Source organism: Elephas maximus, chromosome 27 (genome assembly GCF_024166365.1).
Source record: "Elephas maximus indicus isolate mEleMax1 chromosome 27, mEleMax1 primary haplotype, whole genome shotgun sequence".
Taxonomy (NCBI): Eukaryota; Metazoa; Chordata; class Mammalia; order Proboscidea; family Elephantidae; genus Elephas; species Elephas maximus.
The window spans coordinates 34,440,471-34,455,109 of NC_064845.1; the positions used below are offsets into that span (position 1 = coordinate 34,440,471).

Here is a 14,639-nt window from a genome sequence, read left to right on the forward strand (position 1 = left end):
CGGCGGCTCCTAACAACCAGATGGCTCTCATGCAGCTGAAGTTTGAGAACCACTGGCCTAGAAGGAAGAGCATCATCATGTAGAAGCATGGCACTACTAATGGATCTCTCTCTGCCTCAGTTTCCTCAATCATTAGTAGGAGGTTGAATAGTGAATAACCATGCTTCTATGCATCATGTTCACCAGGGTAACTCTGTAACAGAAGACATGCTTTGGACTTATATCCCCCCAGGGAAGGAGTGAGGTGGGGTGGGGTATGTTTAAACAAGTATATGTTTAAGAAGTTTCTCAAGCAAGTCTGATATAGCTTGTTGGATGAAAACTCCTCTGATGAAGAGCATGTGTGCTAGAGTCAGAGAGACCCAGATGGAAATCCCAGCTCTGGTTCTCACACCTCAGCTATAAATAGTAGCAGCAGCTATCCATGGAGTTGGTGAAAAGATCCAGTGAAGAAAGAACCTTAAAGTACTTAACACAGCATCTGGTATATAATAACCCAAAACCAAACCCACTGCCGTCGAGTTGAGTCCGACCCATAGTGACCCTGTAGGACAGAGTAGAACAGCCCCATAGAGTTTCCAAGGAGTGCCTGGCAGATTTGAACTGCCGATCTTTTGGGTGGCAGCTGTAGCACTTAACCACTATGCCACCAGGGTTTCCTGGCACCAAATAAGCCACATGTTAGCTGCCATTAGAGTGATAATTATCATTAGATGGATGTATGACATTCGACAAGATACTTTTGGATACGGAAAAGATAAAATAGGTGATTTATTTTGTAACCATAGAAAGTATATTTGCTAGAAATAAATATCTTCAATACTGCAGGGATGAGTTTGGGGAATAAGTGACAGACGTGAATCATGTTTTTGCATTTTAATTCAAGTCCTTTTAAATATGGACTTCTTGCTTGTTAGTCATGGAAGGACAAAAGTGAGCCAAAAGCAGGCTACCTGAGACAGGTATGTTTGACTCCTGAGCAGTCACTTGGTGTGTCAGAGGCCAGTGTCCACTGAGGTTTGCAAGCAGGCTGGCCACAGTCAATTGAGACCCAAGGGAGTCAGGCACTGAGCTCTGTCCTCCACCTGGAAACTGCATAAGGCTTCTCCCAGCCCATCATCCTGGGTGGCCCAAGCCTGCTGAAACCCCTGGGGGAACTCATGGGGGAAATTCTTTATAAGAAGCCAAAGTCATCCATAAGCCTCTCAGGAAGTAGACCAAACAACACTCCAAGTATAGGCAGGCATGTTTCCTTCTTGCTAAATGGAGTCCCTGGGTGGCCCAAATGGTTAACACGCTCGGCTGCTAACTGAAAGGTTGGAGGTTTGAATCCACCCAGAGGTGCCTTGGAAGAAAAATCTACTTCTGAAAAATTAGCCATTGAAAATCCTGTGGAGCACAGTCCTACTCTGACACATACGCAACCACTCAACAGCAAGTGGCGTCGTTGCTTCTCCTGACAAGGAACTGAAGTAAAGGTGGCACCTCCAGTTGTGTACCCATTTTCCACAATAGAGTCTACCCTATGCATTCAGTTTGTCCACCTGAGTGTCTGCTTGTTTTGACAGTTGCTTAACGAAGGTTCTGGAATGTGGGCCCATCTCCCGTTGTGATAGGCAACTGCTCCTCAAAGTAGAGGAGCTGGTCAACCTCAAAACAGTCACTGGCCCGAGGCACCACTTTTTCTAGAGACTTCTGGATCTCCGCTTCACTGGCATGCTGCTGCCTTGCTCTCTTGAGGTAATTATAGACCTCTTCAAATACTTCTGCTCCCAGTTTCTGCATAGCTGATCTGCCAAACAAGTTAGAAAAGGTGAGGAAAAATTGCACATTGAGGCCACCTGTAAGAAAAATGTATTTTTAAATAATTTATTACACAAATAACATTGCAACCATGGGATTTAGAAAAAAAGGCAAGAAAAATAAGGCACAGCGTCTCTACTGTAAACATTCAACAATATTCAATAAATTCTTCTTAAATGTCTATTATGTGCCAGGTACCCCTTTGGGAACTGTGAATACAGAAGTAAACAAGTTAGGAAAATTCCTGCCTTCATGGAACTTCCCTTCTAAAGTAGAGACAGAGAATAAACAGATAAATAGATGGGTAACCAAAACAAAACCTAAAGGACTTAGTAGAGCTGCCCCATAGGGTTTCTAAGGAGTGGCTGGTGGATTCAAATTGCCGACCTTTTGGTTAGCAGTAGAGCTCTTAACCATTGCGCCACCAGGGCTCCAGGTAGATAGAGAGATAATAAAATGGCAGGTGGTGCTAAGTGCTATGACAAAAAGTGCAGTAGGGTGAGAGAAGGGAGAGGGACAAGGAAATTCCCTCTGAGGAGATACCACTTGAGCAGAGATCCCACGAAGTGAGAGATCAATCTGTGCAAATACTAGGGGAAGGGAGTTTAGGACCTAAGGTTAGAACATGCTGGAGAAATATCCAGAAGGCTAGTGTGCCTGGAGTCCGGAGAACAAAGGGAAAGAGAATGGTGGGAAACAAAATCAGAGAAGTAGCTAATGATAATAATAAAATAATTTAGAGGAGGAGGAGGAGGAAAAAGAGGGAAAGAATTGTTTTATTAACCCTGTGTGCCAGGCACTTTACTACACACATAAACCTTAAAAAAAAAACAAAAAAACCCAAACCCATTGCCTTCGAGTCGATTCCAACTCATGGAGTCCCTATAGGACAGAGTAGAACTGCTCCATAGAGTTTCCAAGGAGCGCCTGGTGGATTCAAACTGCCAACCTTTTGGTTAGCAGCTGTAGCTCTTAACCACTATGCCACCAGGGTTTCTACATAAACCTTACAACAGCTTTATAAGGGAAGCATTTTTTTAAATCTGAAACTGAGGTTTAAAGATGTAATTTGGCCAAGTTCCCACCGAGGCTAACATTTATTTTTCCATACACACTTCCAGTCCTTAGCTATATGTAGACATAATCTTTGCATTGTTATAATTGTACTGCCACACCCCATCTTAGATGATGCTTTTTTCTCCTCTGAATATTTTCCTCTATTTCCAGCAAGAGTCACAAACTAGGCCTATGACATGTTTTGTACGGTCAGCACCAGGTTTTATTATGTCTTTAGGCAGGGCCTGCACTCTCCACCCCTCCCTTTCTGGCTGTCCTTCGCCCCTCCCACCCCTGCTCCATCTCAGCTTGTACTAGGCTGCTTCTCATATTTCTTCTGCCTGCCTCGCTCAAGGGCATTTGGGTTTGTGGGTTTTGTTCTACAGTTCTTGAAAATTGCCGTTTTTCATGGCTCCACCACAATGTTCCATTGAGTTTTATGTGTCAACACCGACCTAATCATTCTTCCACTGAACATTTCGCTTTTTCTACTCTTACTGTAACACCTGGTCAACATCTTCAGGCCTGCCACTTTGCTGTTTAGGAGAATATTTCCCGGCATCAAATTTCTAGAAGTGGAGCTAATTACATGGGTGTGTTCACTCTGTGGGAACTCATAAATGCATTTTTATTTCTGTACTTTTCTGTGTATATGTTGTACTTGATTAAAAGATAAAAATTTTATGGGAATTAGATTAGGTCAAAATGTATGCATTGTTTTATGACTTTTATCAAGAAGAAGTATTTATTTTTCATTTCAGTGGATTTAATGAAAAGAAATCTGGTGTTTTTTTCAGAATTTGTAAAGCATTAAGGCTAAATAGTACTGGTAGTTAACAATAACCTTGAAGGCATTAATCAGAGATGCCTTCATTTTATAAGCTTTTATTGTGGAGTGCTATTCAATCTCTAGGCTGAATACTATTGTAATCTCTAGTACACAAGGAACTGGGTCAGGTATTGTGGCAGCCAAAAGGAAGAATAAAGTAATAGGTCCTGCTCTGGTTTAGAGGTCAGTGACTCTAATCATGGTACATACATTTTTAATTTTTATAGCACTTTAGAGCTTGCAAAGTGCTTTTGCATTATCTCAAATGATCCTTGTGAACTAGGCAATTCATTGGATTTTTATCTCCATTTTACAGAAGAGAATAAATAGGTTTCAGTTGCCTTTCACAAGCTCACACACCTAGTGGGTGGTGGAGTTGGAGCTCAAACTCAGGTCTTGGAACTCCAAGTGCCGGAGAGACCAGCAGCCCTAGGGCCCCACACCTACCTCTGGTCCCCTACCTCCTGGTAAGAGATTATCAGGACGGATCCCAGCATACTGCACATCCCTAGTTGCCTCAGGCACCCCCAGAAATCCAAGCTTTCCCCTTCTGGAACGTCTACCAAATGCTGGTCACTTCCTTTATTTACCGATGATTTTATCAACTGGCTCACTCTCTTCCTTCCACCTCCTAATCCTGTCTCCTAATAAAACTTTTGACAGAGTAAGATACAGTAGTTGTTTGTACTTTGTCACTGCACACTTCTTCAGTCCCCTCCTCTTGGGCCTTTGTCCTCACTTCTTCCTGAAACTACTCTTGCAATGACCTTCCTATGGCCAATTTCTCCGGTCACTTCTTTGCACATATCTTTCTAAAATTATTATTTTTTTATTGTGGTGAAATTCACATAACATGAAACTATCCATTTTAAAGTGAACAATTCAGTGGCATTTATTATATTCACAACCACCGCCTCTATCTAGTTTCAAAGCATTATCATCACCCCAAAAGGAAACCCCGTATCTGGTAGGCAGTTTCCATTTCCCCCTCCCTCCAGCCTCTCCCTGGCACCCGATATTCCGCCTCTGTGAATCTACCTGTTCTGGGTATTTCATATGAATGCAATCATATACTATGTGACCTTTTGTGCCTGATTTTTTTGCATAATGTTTTTGAGGTTCATCCACATCGTGGCATTTTGTGAGTTAACTACTACATTTCTTTTTATGGCTGAGTCCACACACATTCCATCCTATGTATATACTACAATGTGTTTACTCATTCATTCACCTGTTGGTGTTTTATACATATCTTATAACCATTCTACACAGTTGCCCGCTCCCTCCTTAAAACCCTTCTATCTGTTGCCTTTGGTGATACCCCCCCTCTCCAGGATTTTTTCCAACCACACTGGCTGCCTCTCCATAGCCTCCTCTACTGACTCCTCCTCCTCCTCGCTTTGCCTCTACGTTTAGGAGTATCCGAGGGCTCAATCCCAGGCCCCCTTTTTCCCTTCTGTCTTCACTCTCTGCCTATGTGATCTCACTTAGTCTCAGGTCTTTAATACTGTCCACAGGCAGTATTAACTAAAACTCCAGACTTCACCTGCTGTCTCCACTTGGATGTCTAATGGATATCTCACTCATCCTCGAGATGGCCAAAAAAGAGTTCTTAATTGCCACCTCCCTTTCCCTGAAACTATCTGTTAATTTCATAGTATTTTTTAGTTTAGCAAATTGTACCAATATCTGCCCAATTTTGCAAGTCAAGCTACTCTCAATTCCTTGCTTTCTCTCAATTCCCACCCGTTAGCAAGTCTTATAATGCTCCGCAAACCATCTGTTATTAAGAAGCAGTTCTCCTTTTTTTTTTTTATTCCCATCCCACTGTGAACTGATATAGGCCCATAACTAATACATGGCCTATGCCTCACGTAGTTCCTGCCACATGCAGCTCCCCAAGAAAATCTGACAACGCCCACACATATGGGGTCACCATGAGTCAGAATCAACTCAGTGGCAACTGGTTTGGTTTTTTCACTCTGGCCTACACCCTCTTCAATGAGGCAAGCCTACTTAACAGGCATGGATGTGGTGGCAGTGTTAACTTGCTCTAACAGTTTCTAAAAATGTTCTCTCAATTTCTGTGCTTACCTCATGCAAACAGGTAACAGGTCCTTGGACTACACTTTGAGAAGCATGTTGCATATGCTACCTCCAAACCAAATCCTAAATTCATTAACTATCGCCACCATAGTTAAAGCCACTGTCATCTCTCTCCTTGACCTTTGCAATAGTCTCTGGTTCCACTTATCTAACCATCCATTCTCAGTATGCTATGGCCAGCTGAGCTTTTAAAAATATAAACCAAGTCCTATCACTTAGCTGCTTAAAGCCTCCAGTGGCCTCCTATCATGTCAGGGTACTGCCCTTTCTCTACTCTGATTGGTCAGGTGGTGCATAATCTGTATCCTGCCTTTCTCTACCCACAAGCCCTCCCTGAGGCCCCGCTCTATCTTCTACCCACTGTGCTCTAGTCACACTTATCTCCCTTCTGTTTCTGAAACTCAACACAAGCTTATTCCCTCCCGAGGGCCTTTGCACTAGCTGTACCCTCTTCCCTGGAACGCTTTTCCCATTGATCTTTATGTGGCTGGCTCCCTTGCGACTTAGATCTCAGCTTAAACTTCACCTTCTCCCAGACCTAAAGTCTAAAGTAGCCGTCCAGTTAGTTCATAGATCACAGCACTTTAACTACTGCATAGCACTTACAGCTCTCTGGTATTTTTCTTCTATCTTTGTCTGTGTATTTGTTCATGGTTTGTCTTTCCCCATCCCCTCTATTAACATATAAGTTCCCGGAGCCTAGAACAAGATCTGGTATGTAATAGGTAAACAAACAAACAAAACCCATTGCCATCAAGTCGATTCTGACTCAGTGTAATAGGTGCTCAGTAAATATTTGCAGAATGGAGGAATGACCCATACAGCCATTCTCCTAAGTATCATGAGGAAAACACAAAGTATTGTGAAAATTTACAGTTGGGAAAATCAGGGAGCGCCCCATGAGGGAGAAGACACCATGTAATTTGGGCCATGACAGCTGGAGGGAAGCCAGGTAGGTGCCCACAGTAGGAGCACTGGGAAATCAGTGATCAGTTCAGCAGGAGAACAAGATACATGAAGGTGAAGGTGAGAATCACATGACTTTAAAATTTAAAGAAAGCTTAGAATTTGACTAGTAATATCACTCATTCCTGATACAAAGGAGCCCAAGAAGTATCCCCTGAAACCATAATAATATAGTTTTCCAGCTTTCTCTATGTGCCAGGCTCTGTTCTGAGCCATCTTTCATATCATTCCATTAAATCCTCCCAACCATAAATGGATCAATATTATTGTTATTTCCATTTTACAGATGAAACTGAGGTGAGAAGGTAAGTAACTTGTCTACTGCCACACAGCTTTTAAGTGAGAGAGCTGGGATTTCACTCTAAGTAGTTTCATTCCAGGGATCACTCTTCAGCACTATGATGTGGACTTTGAATTTAGAGATACCCAGGGTGGAATGGCGGCTCGTCCCTCACTAATCATGTTATCACCAGCAACTTACTTAATGTCTCTGAGCTGCACATTTTCATATTTTATTTATTTATTTTTATTGTGCTTCGTTTAGGTGAAAGTTTACAAACCAAGTCAGTCTCTCATACAAAAACTTAACATCCACCTTGCTATATACTCCTAGTTGCTCTCCCTCTAATGAGACAGCACACTCCTTCCCTCCACTCTCTGTTTTCGTGTCCATTCGGCCAGCTTCTGACCCCCTCTGCCCTCTCATCTCCCCTCCAAACAGGAGCTGCCCACATAGTCTCATGTGTCTACTTGATCCAAGATGCTGACTCTTCCCCAGTATCATTTTCTATCCCATAGTCCAGTCCAATCCCTATCTGAAGAGTTGGCTTTGGGAATGGTTCCTGTCTTGGGTTAACAGAAGGTCTGGGGCCCATGATCTCTGGGGTCCTTCTAGTCTCAGACCAGATTTTTCATATTTAAATAGAGAAAAAAACTATATATATGTGGAGTCCCTGAGTGGTACAAATGGCTAATACACCCGGCTGCTAACCAAAAGATTGGAGGTTCGAGTTTACCCATTGATGCTTCAGAAGAAAGGTCTGGCAATCTATATCCAAAAAAATCAGCCATTAAAAATCCTATGGAGCACAGCTCTATTTTGACACAGACGGGGTCGCCATGAGTCAGAATCGACTCCACGGCAATTGGATATACGTATCTACATCTAGGAGCCCTGGTGGCAGAGTGGTTAAGCGCTACCGCTGCTAAACAAAAGGTTGGCAGTTCAAAGCCTATAGGGTCTGTCCTATAGGGTCACTATGAGTCAGAACTGACTTGAGGGCAACAGGTTATCTACATCTATATCTATAGATACAGATATCTTAGAGAACCTGCCCCTACCAGGCTCTGCACAGCTATTCTTGTACCGTCATGTACGTGATTGCCCCTTTCCCAATGGTGATGCACAGCGACCCTATTTTAGTTTAAGTGGACGCCTCAAGCAATTGTGTAATTCCACCTCTGGTTAAGACACTGTCTTAAATATTTTTCACTTCTACTGCTGAATCTGTTTAAGAAAAAAAATGACACAAGGGGGACAGTGCCCCTGTGGGAGTAAAAATGAATGTAATTTTGTAGAAATAACCACAAAGCATTAAAAGAACACCTGGCTTATTCTCCAGGCATAGTTTAGGAAAACCCTGAAATGATTTTATAGAATACAAGAAGCCCCTGCACATCAAATATGTATGAGTCACTGCAGGGATAAAATGGTGCAATGGATTTTCCATTCAGTGCTGCTGTTTCAGCGATCATTGGGGGCTAACAAGCATCAGGAATCTTTATTTGGATGGATTTTATACCCTTTCTCCCCATGGCTGGTATTTCAAATAAATAGCTGTCTCTGAATTTGGTGGGCAAACACAGAGAAGCTTTCTCTACAGAGGCAGGTGGCTGTGCTGGTGGAGTCTTGGGTGACACGTGGCACCCCTAGGTGGGATGTGTGACTTTCAGGCCCCTTTCTGTAATTGGGGCTCCCCTCGCCCCGTTCCATCCTGGGCAAGAGAATCTTGAGTGCAATGATTGATTGGCTACTCTGTTACAACCCACCATGCCTAAAAGCCTTATTTTATTTGGGACCTAATCACCTTCCATTGTTCATAATCACAATAAATATAAGATGGACTGAACTCACTGACTAAAAAACAAAATCCAGCTAGGTAATGTTTACAAGAAACCCACCTAAAACGTAGGGCATAGAAGAGTTTACAGGAAATGAATTTTTAAAAAATGATCTGCCAGGAAATAATAACCAAAAGAAACTAGGGGTAATCATGTTACTATGAGACAAAATAGATTTTAAGGAAAAATAAAAAGCATTAGGACAAAAAAAAAGGTTGTTAGATAATGTAAACAGTGCCGTTTACTAGGAAGAAAGAAAACATCTAAATTAGTACGTATCTAACAAAATAGACTCAAAATAAACAGCACTACAGAGAGAAGCTGTCAGATATACCTCATAACATTTCCTCACAATGATATGCAGATGACAAAACTTGCTTGCCAAAAGTAAAGATGACTTGAGGCACTTATTGATGAAGATCGAAGACTACAGCCTTCAGTATGGATTACACCTCAACATAAAGAAAACAAAAATCCTCACAACTGGACCAATAAGCAACATCATGATAAATGGAGAAAAGATTGAAGTTGTCAAGGATTTCATTTTACTTGGGTCCAAAAACAATATCATGGAAGCAGCAGTCAAGAAATCAGATGACGTTTTGCATTGGGCAAGTCTGCTGCAAAAGACCCCTTTAAAGTGTTGAAAAGCAAAGAGGTCAGGTTGAGGACTAAGGTGCGCCTGACCCAAGTCATAGTATTTTCAGTCTCCTCATGTGCCTTGTAAAGCTGGACAGTGAAAAAAGAAGCAAGAATGTCCAGACTTCATCTTGCTTACTTTGGAGAAGTTATTGGGAGGAACCAATCCCTGGAGAAGGACATCATGCTTGAAGGAGGGTCAGTGTAAAAGAGGAAGACCCTTAACCAGATGGGCTGACAAAGTGGCTGCAGCAATGGGCTCAAACATAGCAACAATTGTGGGGCTGGTGTAGGACAGGGTAGCATTTCGTTCTGTTATACATAAGGTCACCATGAGTTGGAGCTGACTTGATGGTACCTAACAACAACAACGAAGGGTTTCAATACACCTGCTCAGTTTTTGATAGGTGAAGCATTCAAAAAGTTAGTAATGGTGTGGAAGATTCCAATAACATATTTAGTAAGCTTAGGAATATATCTAGAACCCTCTCGCTTCTCCGACAATTAGGGAACACACATTCTTTCCAGGCTCTCAGGCAACATTTATAAAAACTGCCCACATAGTAGGCAACAATTCAAGCCTCAGTACATTTTGAAGAATTGGTTTCATACAAAATCTAGTCTTTCTACTACAATACAATTGTTAGAAATCTGTAGCAAAAACATGAAGTAAACAATTCTACATGTTTTATATCTAAAAACATATTTTCAGTAAGTTACAGTCAAAGAAGAAATAAGCTGTGTCATAAACAAACTCACTTTAGGCCAACAGAGAAGTGACAGGGGCCCAAGCACTGTAATAGTGCAGTGCAGATTTATTCTGACATGTGGGGAACGTGATGTAATATTTCTGCAGTGATGCATTCGAATATTTTAGGATTCATAAAATAGAAAGTTCTATTTAAGGAAACTGTCTTGCTGTTTTGGAAACCCTGGTGGTGTAGTGGTTAAGTGCTACGGCTGCTAACCAAGAGGTCGGCAGTTTGAATCTGCCAGGCGCTCCTTGGAAACTCTATGGTGCAGTTCTACTCTGTCCTATCAGGTTGCTAGGAGTTGGAATCGACTCAATGGCAGTGGGTTTTTTGGTCTCTTGCTGTTATCTAAGATTTCAGAAGGGAGGTCGGTGTTCTCCATGCTGTTCAAATTAAAGAAGGGGTTCCAAGTTTCTTTTTTTCAAAGGAAGTGGGAGGGGAGAAAGAGAAAGAACTCTCTCCTTAGTTAGGTCAATACTATGACTTGGGTCAGGCGCACCTTAGTCCTCAAACTGACGTCTTTGCTTTTCAACACTTTAAAGAGGTCTTTTGCAGCACATTTGCCCAATGCAAGACGTCCTTTGATTTCTTGACTGCTACTTCCATGACATTGATTAAAAAAAAAATTTTTTTTTAATGAAAAGATCTTACATTTTCATTCTTTTCCATTCATCTCTCCCTATGATCCATTTCCTTTCCTAATTTTATCATCTTGTTCAAGAATCAAAAGTCCTAGTTTTTTAGGGATTCCTCTAAGGAGCCCTGGTGGCACAATGGTTAAATGATTGGCTACTAACTGAAAAGTTGGTGGTTTGGTCCACTCAGCAGCTCTGCAGAAGAAAAGACCTGGCTATCTGCTTCGGTAAAGACCATTGTGTTTGTGTACCGTTGAGTCAATTCTGACTTCTAGCGACCCTATAAGACAGAGCAGAAGTGCCCATAGGGTTTCCAAGGCAGTAATCTTTATAGGAGCTCTGGTGGTGCCAGCCGCTCTGCGGAAGAAAGATGTGGCAGTCTGCTTCCATAAAGATTACAATATTTTAGGATTCATAAAATAGAAAATTCTATTTAAGGAAACTCTCTTGCTGTTTTGGAAACCCTGGTGGCGTAGTGGTTAAGTGCTATGGCTGCTAACCAAGAGGTCGGCAGTTTGAATCTGCTAGGTGCTCCTTGGAAACTCTATAGGGCAGTTCTACTCTGTCCTATAGGGTCACTATGAGTCAAAATCCACTTGATGGCAATGGGTACAGGAGCGGATTGCCAGGTTTTTTCTCCCATGGAGCTGCTGGTGGTTCAAACTGCCGACCTTTGGGTTAGTAGCCAAATGCTTATGGCCTAGGAAGCTCTATCAAAAACCAAACTAAACCCAAACGCTATGCAGTCAATTCCGGTTCATAGTGACCAGAGAACTTCCCCATAGGGTTTCCAAGGAGCAGATGGTAGATTCAAACTGTCGACCTTTGGTTAGCAGCCATAGCTCTAACCACTGCGCACAGGGCTCCAGGAAACCCTCTGGGGCAGTTCTATTCCATCACATTTGGCTATGAATCTGAATTGACTAGGTGGCACCTAACAACAACAACAAATACCAGCTTTGTTCTAATGCTTCTAAGTTAAGTGACTTGCCCAAGATCACACAGCTAGTTGGGGACAAATCAGCGAGACTTCAGGTTTCAGGATCTTTGGGCCAGTTCACCCTCCCTCACAGACATGATGCTCAGACACAGACAATTTGGAGGAAGGGTCTGCATGGCCCCACAGCTCGGGCTGCCTGGGGAAAATCCCGACTGTGTGCTTGGCTGACACCCCAGCTGACAAACTCCATTAAACAGTAAGGGTGCTCTTCCTCTCCCCTTTGCTCATTTCCTCCACACTCTACCTCCCAACCTCCAAATTCCTCTACTTATCTCTTCCTGTGCTTAGCTCTCATTTGCAAACAAAACATTTTATCACATTTATTTATTTGCCTAGAGTCCCCAGGTGGTGCAAAGTGCAAAGGTTAACCTGTTCTGCTGCTAACAGAAAGGCTGGAGGTTGGAGTCCACCCAGAGGCATCGCTGAAGAAAGGCCTTGGCGATCTACTTCTGAAAATCAGCCATTGAAAACCCTACGGAGCACAGTTCTACTCTGACACACACGGGGTCGTGAAGAGTCGGAATCGACTGGATGGCAATTAGGTTTTTTTTATTTGTTATATATTTTCCCGTCAATGACTGACTGCTCTGTGAGTCCTCTAATTGCTTATCTGCATCTCTTTGGGGCTCTAAAGAAGAGCAAATCTACTTAGTTAGTTCTATAGGATTTCATGGGAAAATGTCCTTACTTTTAAAATATTTTTCAAATTGTGAAACAATTTCACACTTACAGAAAAGTTACAGGTATAGCACAAAGAACTCTTTTTTTCCCTGAGCCATTTGAAAATAAGTTGCTGACCTGATGTCCTATCCCCACCCCCCACCCCCAATACTTTGTATTTCCTACAAAAACACTTTCCTGCATAACCACAGAACAGCCACCCAAATCAGGACACTAACGTGACACGTTAACGTCATCTAATCCTCTATCCATCCCGTTTCCCCAGCTGGGCAATAACTAAGGAACCCAGGTCAGAATCACGCGTTGCATTGAGCTGTCATGTCTCTTTAGTCTCCTTCAATGCCCTTGACACTTATAAAAGTAGAAGCCAGTTATTCAGTAAAATGTCCCTCAACTTGTATTGCCCATGCCCATGGTGGTTACCAACTCCCGCCCTCTTATACTTTAGCCAAAAGACATTTCAGGAGTAGAAAGCAGTTATCATGGAGTCAGCTCTGACTCGTGGAGACCCCAGGTGTGTCAGAGTAGAACTGTGCTCCATAGTGTTTTCAATGGCTGATTTTTGGGAAGTAGATTGCCAGGCCTTTCTATTGAGGTACCTCTGGGTGGCCTCAAAATCCAACCTTTTGGCTAGCAGCCAAGGGTTAACCGTTTGCACTACCCAGGGACTTCTTCAGAAGCATAGCATTCTCTTATCTTGAGGCATTATTAGAGTTCTACCCACATCAGTTAAGGGTTCTTCCTTCTCTTGGGTCCAAAAAATGCCCTGGAAGTAATAGAAGCATTTTGTCATTTCCAAGTGCTAAGTTCATAATTCTTCCATACAGCTCTACTCGTCTTGTGCTGTGAGAAATAAGGGGTCCTCTTAGAGAAAGGAAGCAGCTTGTGAAGCAAGTTTCTAGAGCCTCAGGAAAGAATGCCCTATTCCAGGGATTTTCCTCATGCCACTTGTCACTCTATATAAAATTCTACCACTGAAGGGCACATTCATAGAGCTAGAGGGATTGCTTCTCAAAACAGTTATTAGTAGGTTTGGGGGCTGCAGAGCTGAGCATGAAGGAAGGAGGACTAAAGCCCCATCAGAAACTCTAGTGCTAGCTGTGCTTTTGCCACAGACTCACTGTTGGTGTTGGGTGAGTGACTTTCCTTTTTTAGGGCCTCAGTTGTCTCATCTGCAATTTAGATTAAAGGTACCTGAAGTTTCCTCCAGCTCTAAATGTTCAGACTCTAAGTGAAAGCACAGTAAGACATTCTTTGCTTACAAACAAAAAAAAACAAAAATAACACAGTGCCATCAAGTCAATTCCGACTCATAGCGACCCTATAGGACAGGTGATCAATAAATATTACAGGTGATCAATAAATATTTGTTGAAAGAATAAATAAGTAAATGATTCAAAAACAAATAGAAAAATGAGACTCTTTGTGAATCATGAATTTCAGTCTTTTTAATAGCATCCAAAGAAGAAAAGTCTTTTTAAAAGCTTTCAGTTATATAATTACTGCTTGAGGGAAAAAAGAAATGGGGAAGAAACCCGTTTTTTTTTTTTTGTTGTTGTTTTGGGGTTCTATTAAGGACAAGAAAGTCTGCTAGGCTTTTTGTTTTGTTTTGATTTTGTGAAATTCCCTCTCTCTCTTTTTTTTTAATTTGAGGAAAATAATTGCATTCAGTAAAATTTGCCTTTTTGATTGTACCATTTTATGAGTTTGACAACCACTACAACAATTCCATCACATCAAAAATGCCCTCGTGTCTTCTATTAGTCAACTCCTTCCCACGACCCTGGGTTCCTATAGCTTAGCTTTTTCCAGAATGTCATATAAATGGAATTATTCAGAATGTAATTTTTTAAGGACTCACTTATTTCACCTGGCATAATGCCTTTGAGATTCATCCAAGTTATTGCATGTTATCAGTAGTCCATTCTTTTTTACTTGCTGAATAGTATTCTGTTATATGAGTGTATCACAGTTTTTAAAAAATTCATTTGACCAATATTTCGGTTGTTTTCTGCAGATTATGAATAAAGTTATCATTATTCATGTATAAA

The 14,639-nt window shown here is 41.9% G+C and overlaps 1 protein-coding gene across 4 annotated transcripts in view; it reads right to left on the reverse strand.

Moving 5' to 3' along the window:
- Window positions 1-513: 513 nt before the first annotated feature.
- Window positions 514-14,639, reverse strand: part of NEK11 (NIMA related kinase 11) — a 382,694-nt gene continuing 368,568 nt past the window's right edge. For 3 of the 4 annotated variants that reach the window (XM_049870713.1, XM_049870719.1, XM_049870716.1), the window contains one exon: window positions 514-1,792. In XM_049870713.1, coding sequence (XP_049726670.1) covers window positions 1,573-1,792 — 220 coding nt within the window. In that variant the 3' untranslated portion in view covers window positions 514-1,572. The remainder of the gene's footprint in view (window positions 1,793-14,639) is intronic. The other variant, XM_049870714.1, reaches the window with a different exon arrangement.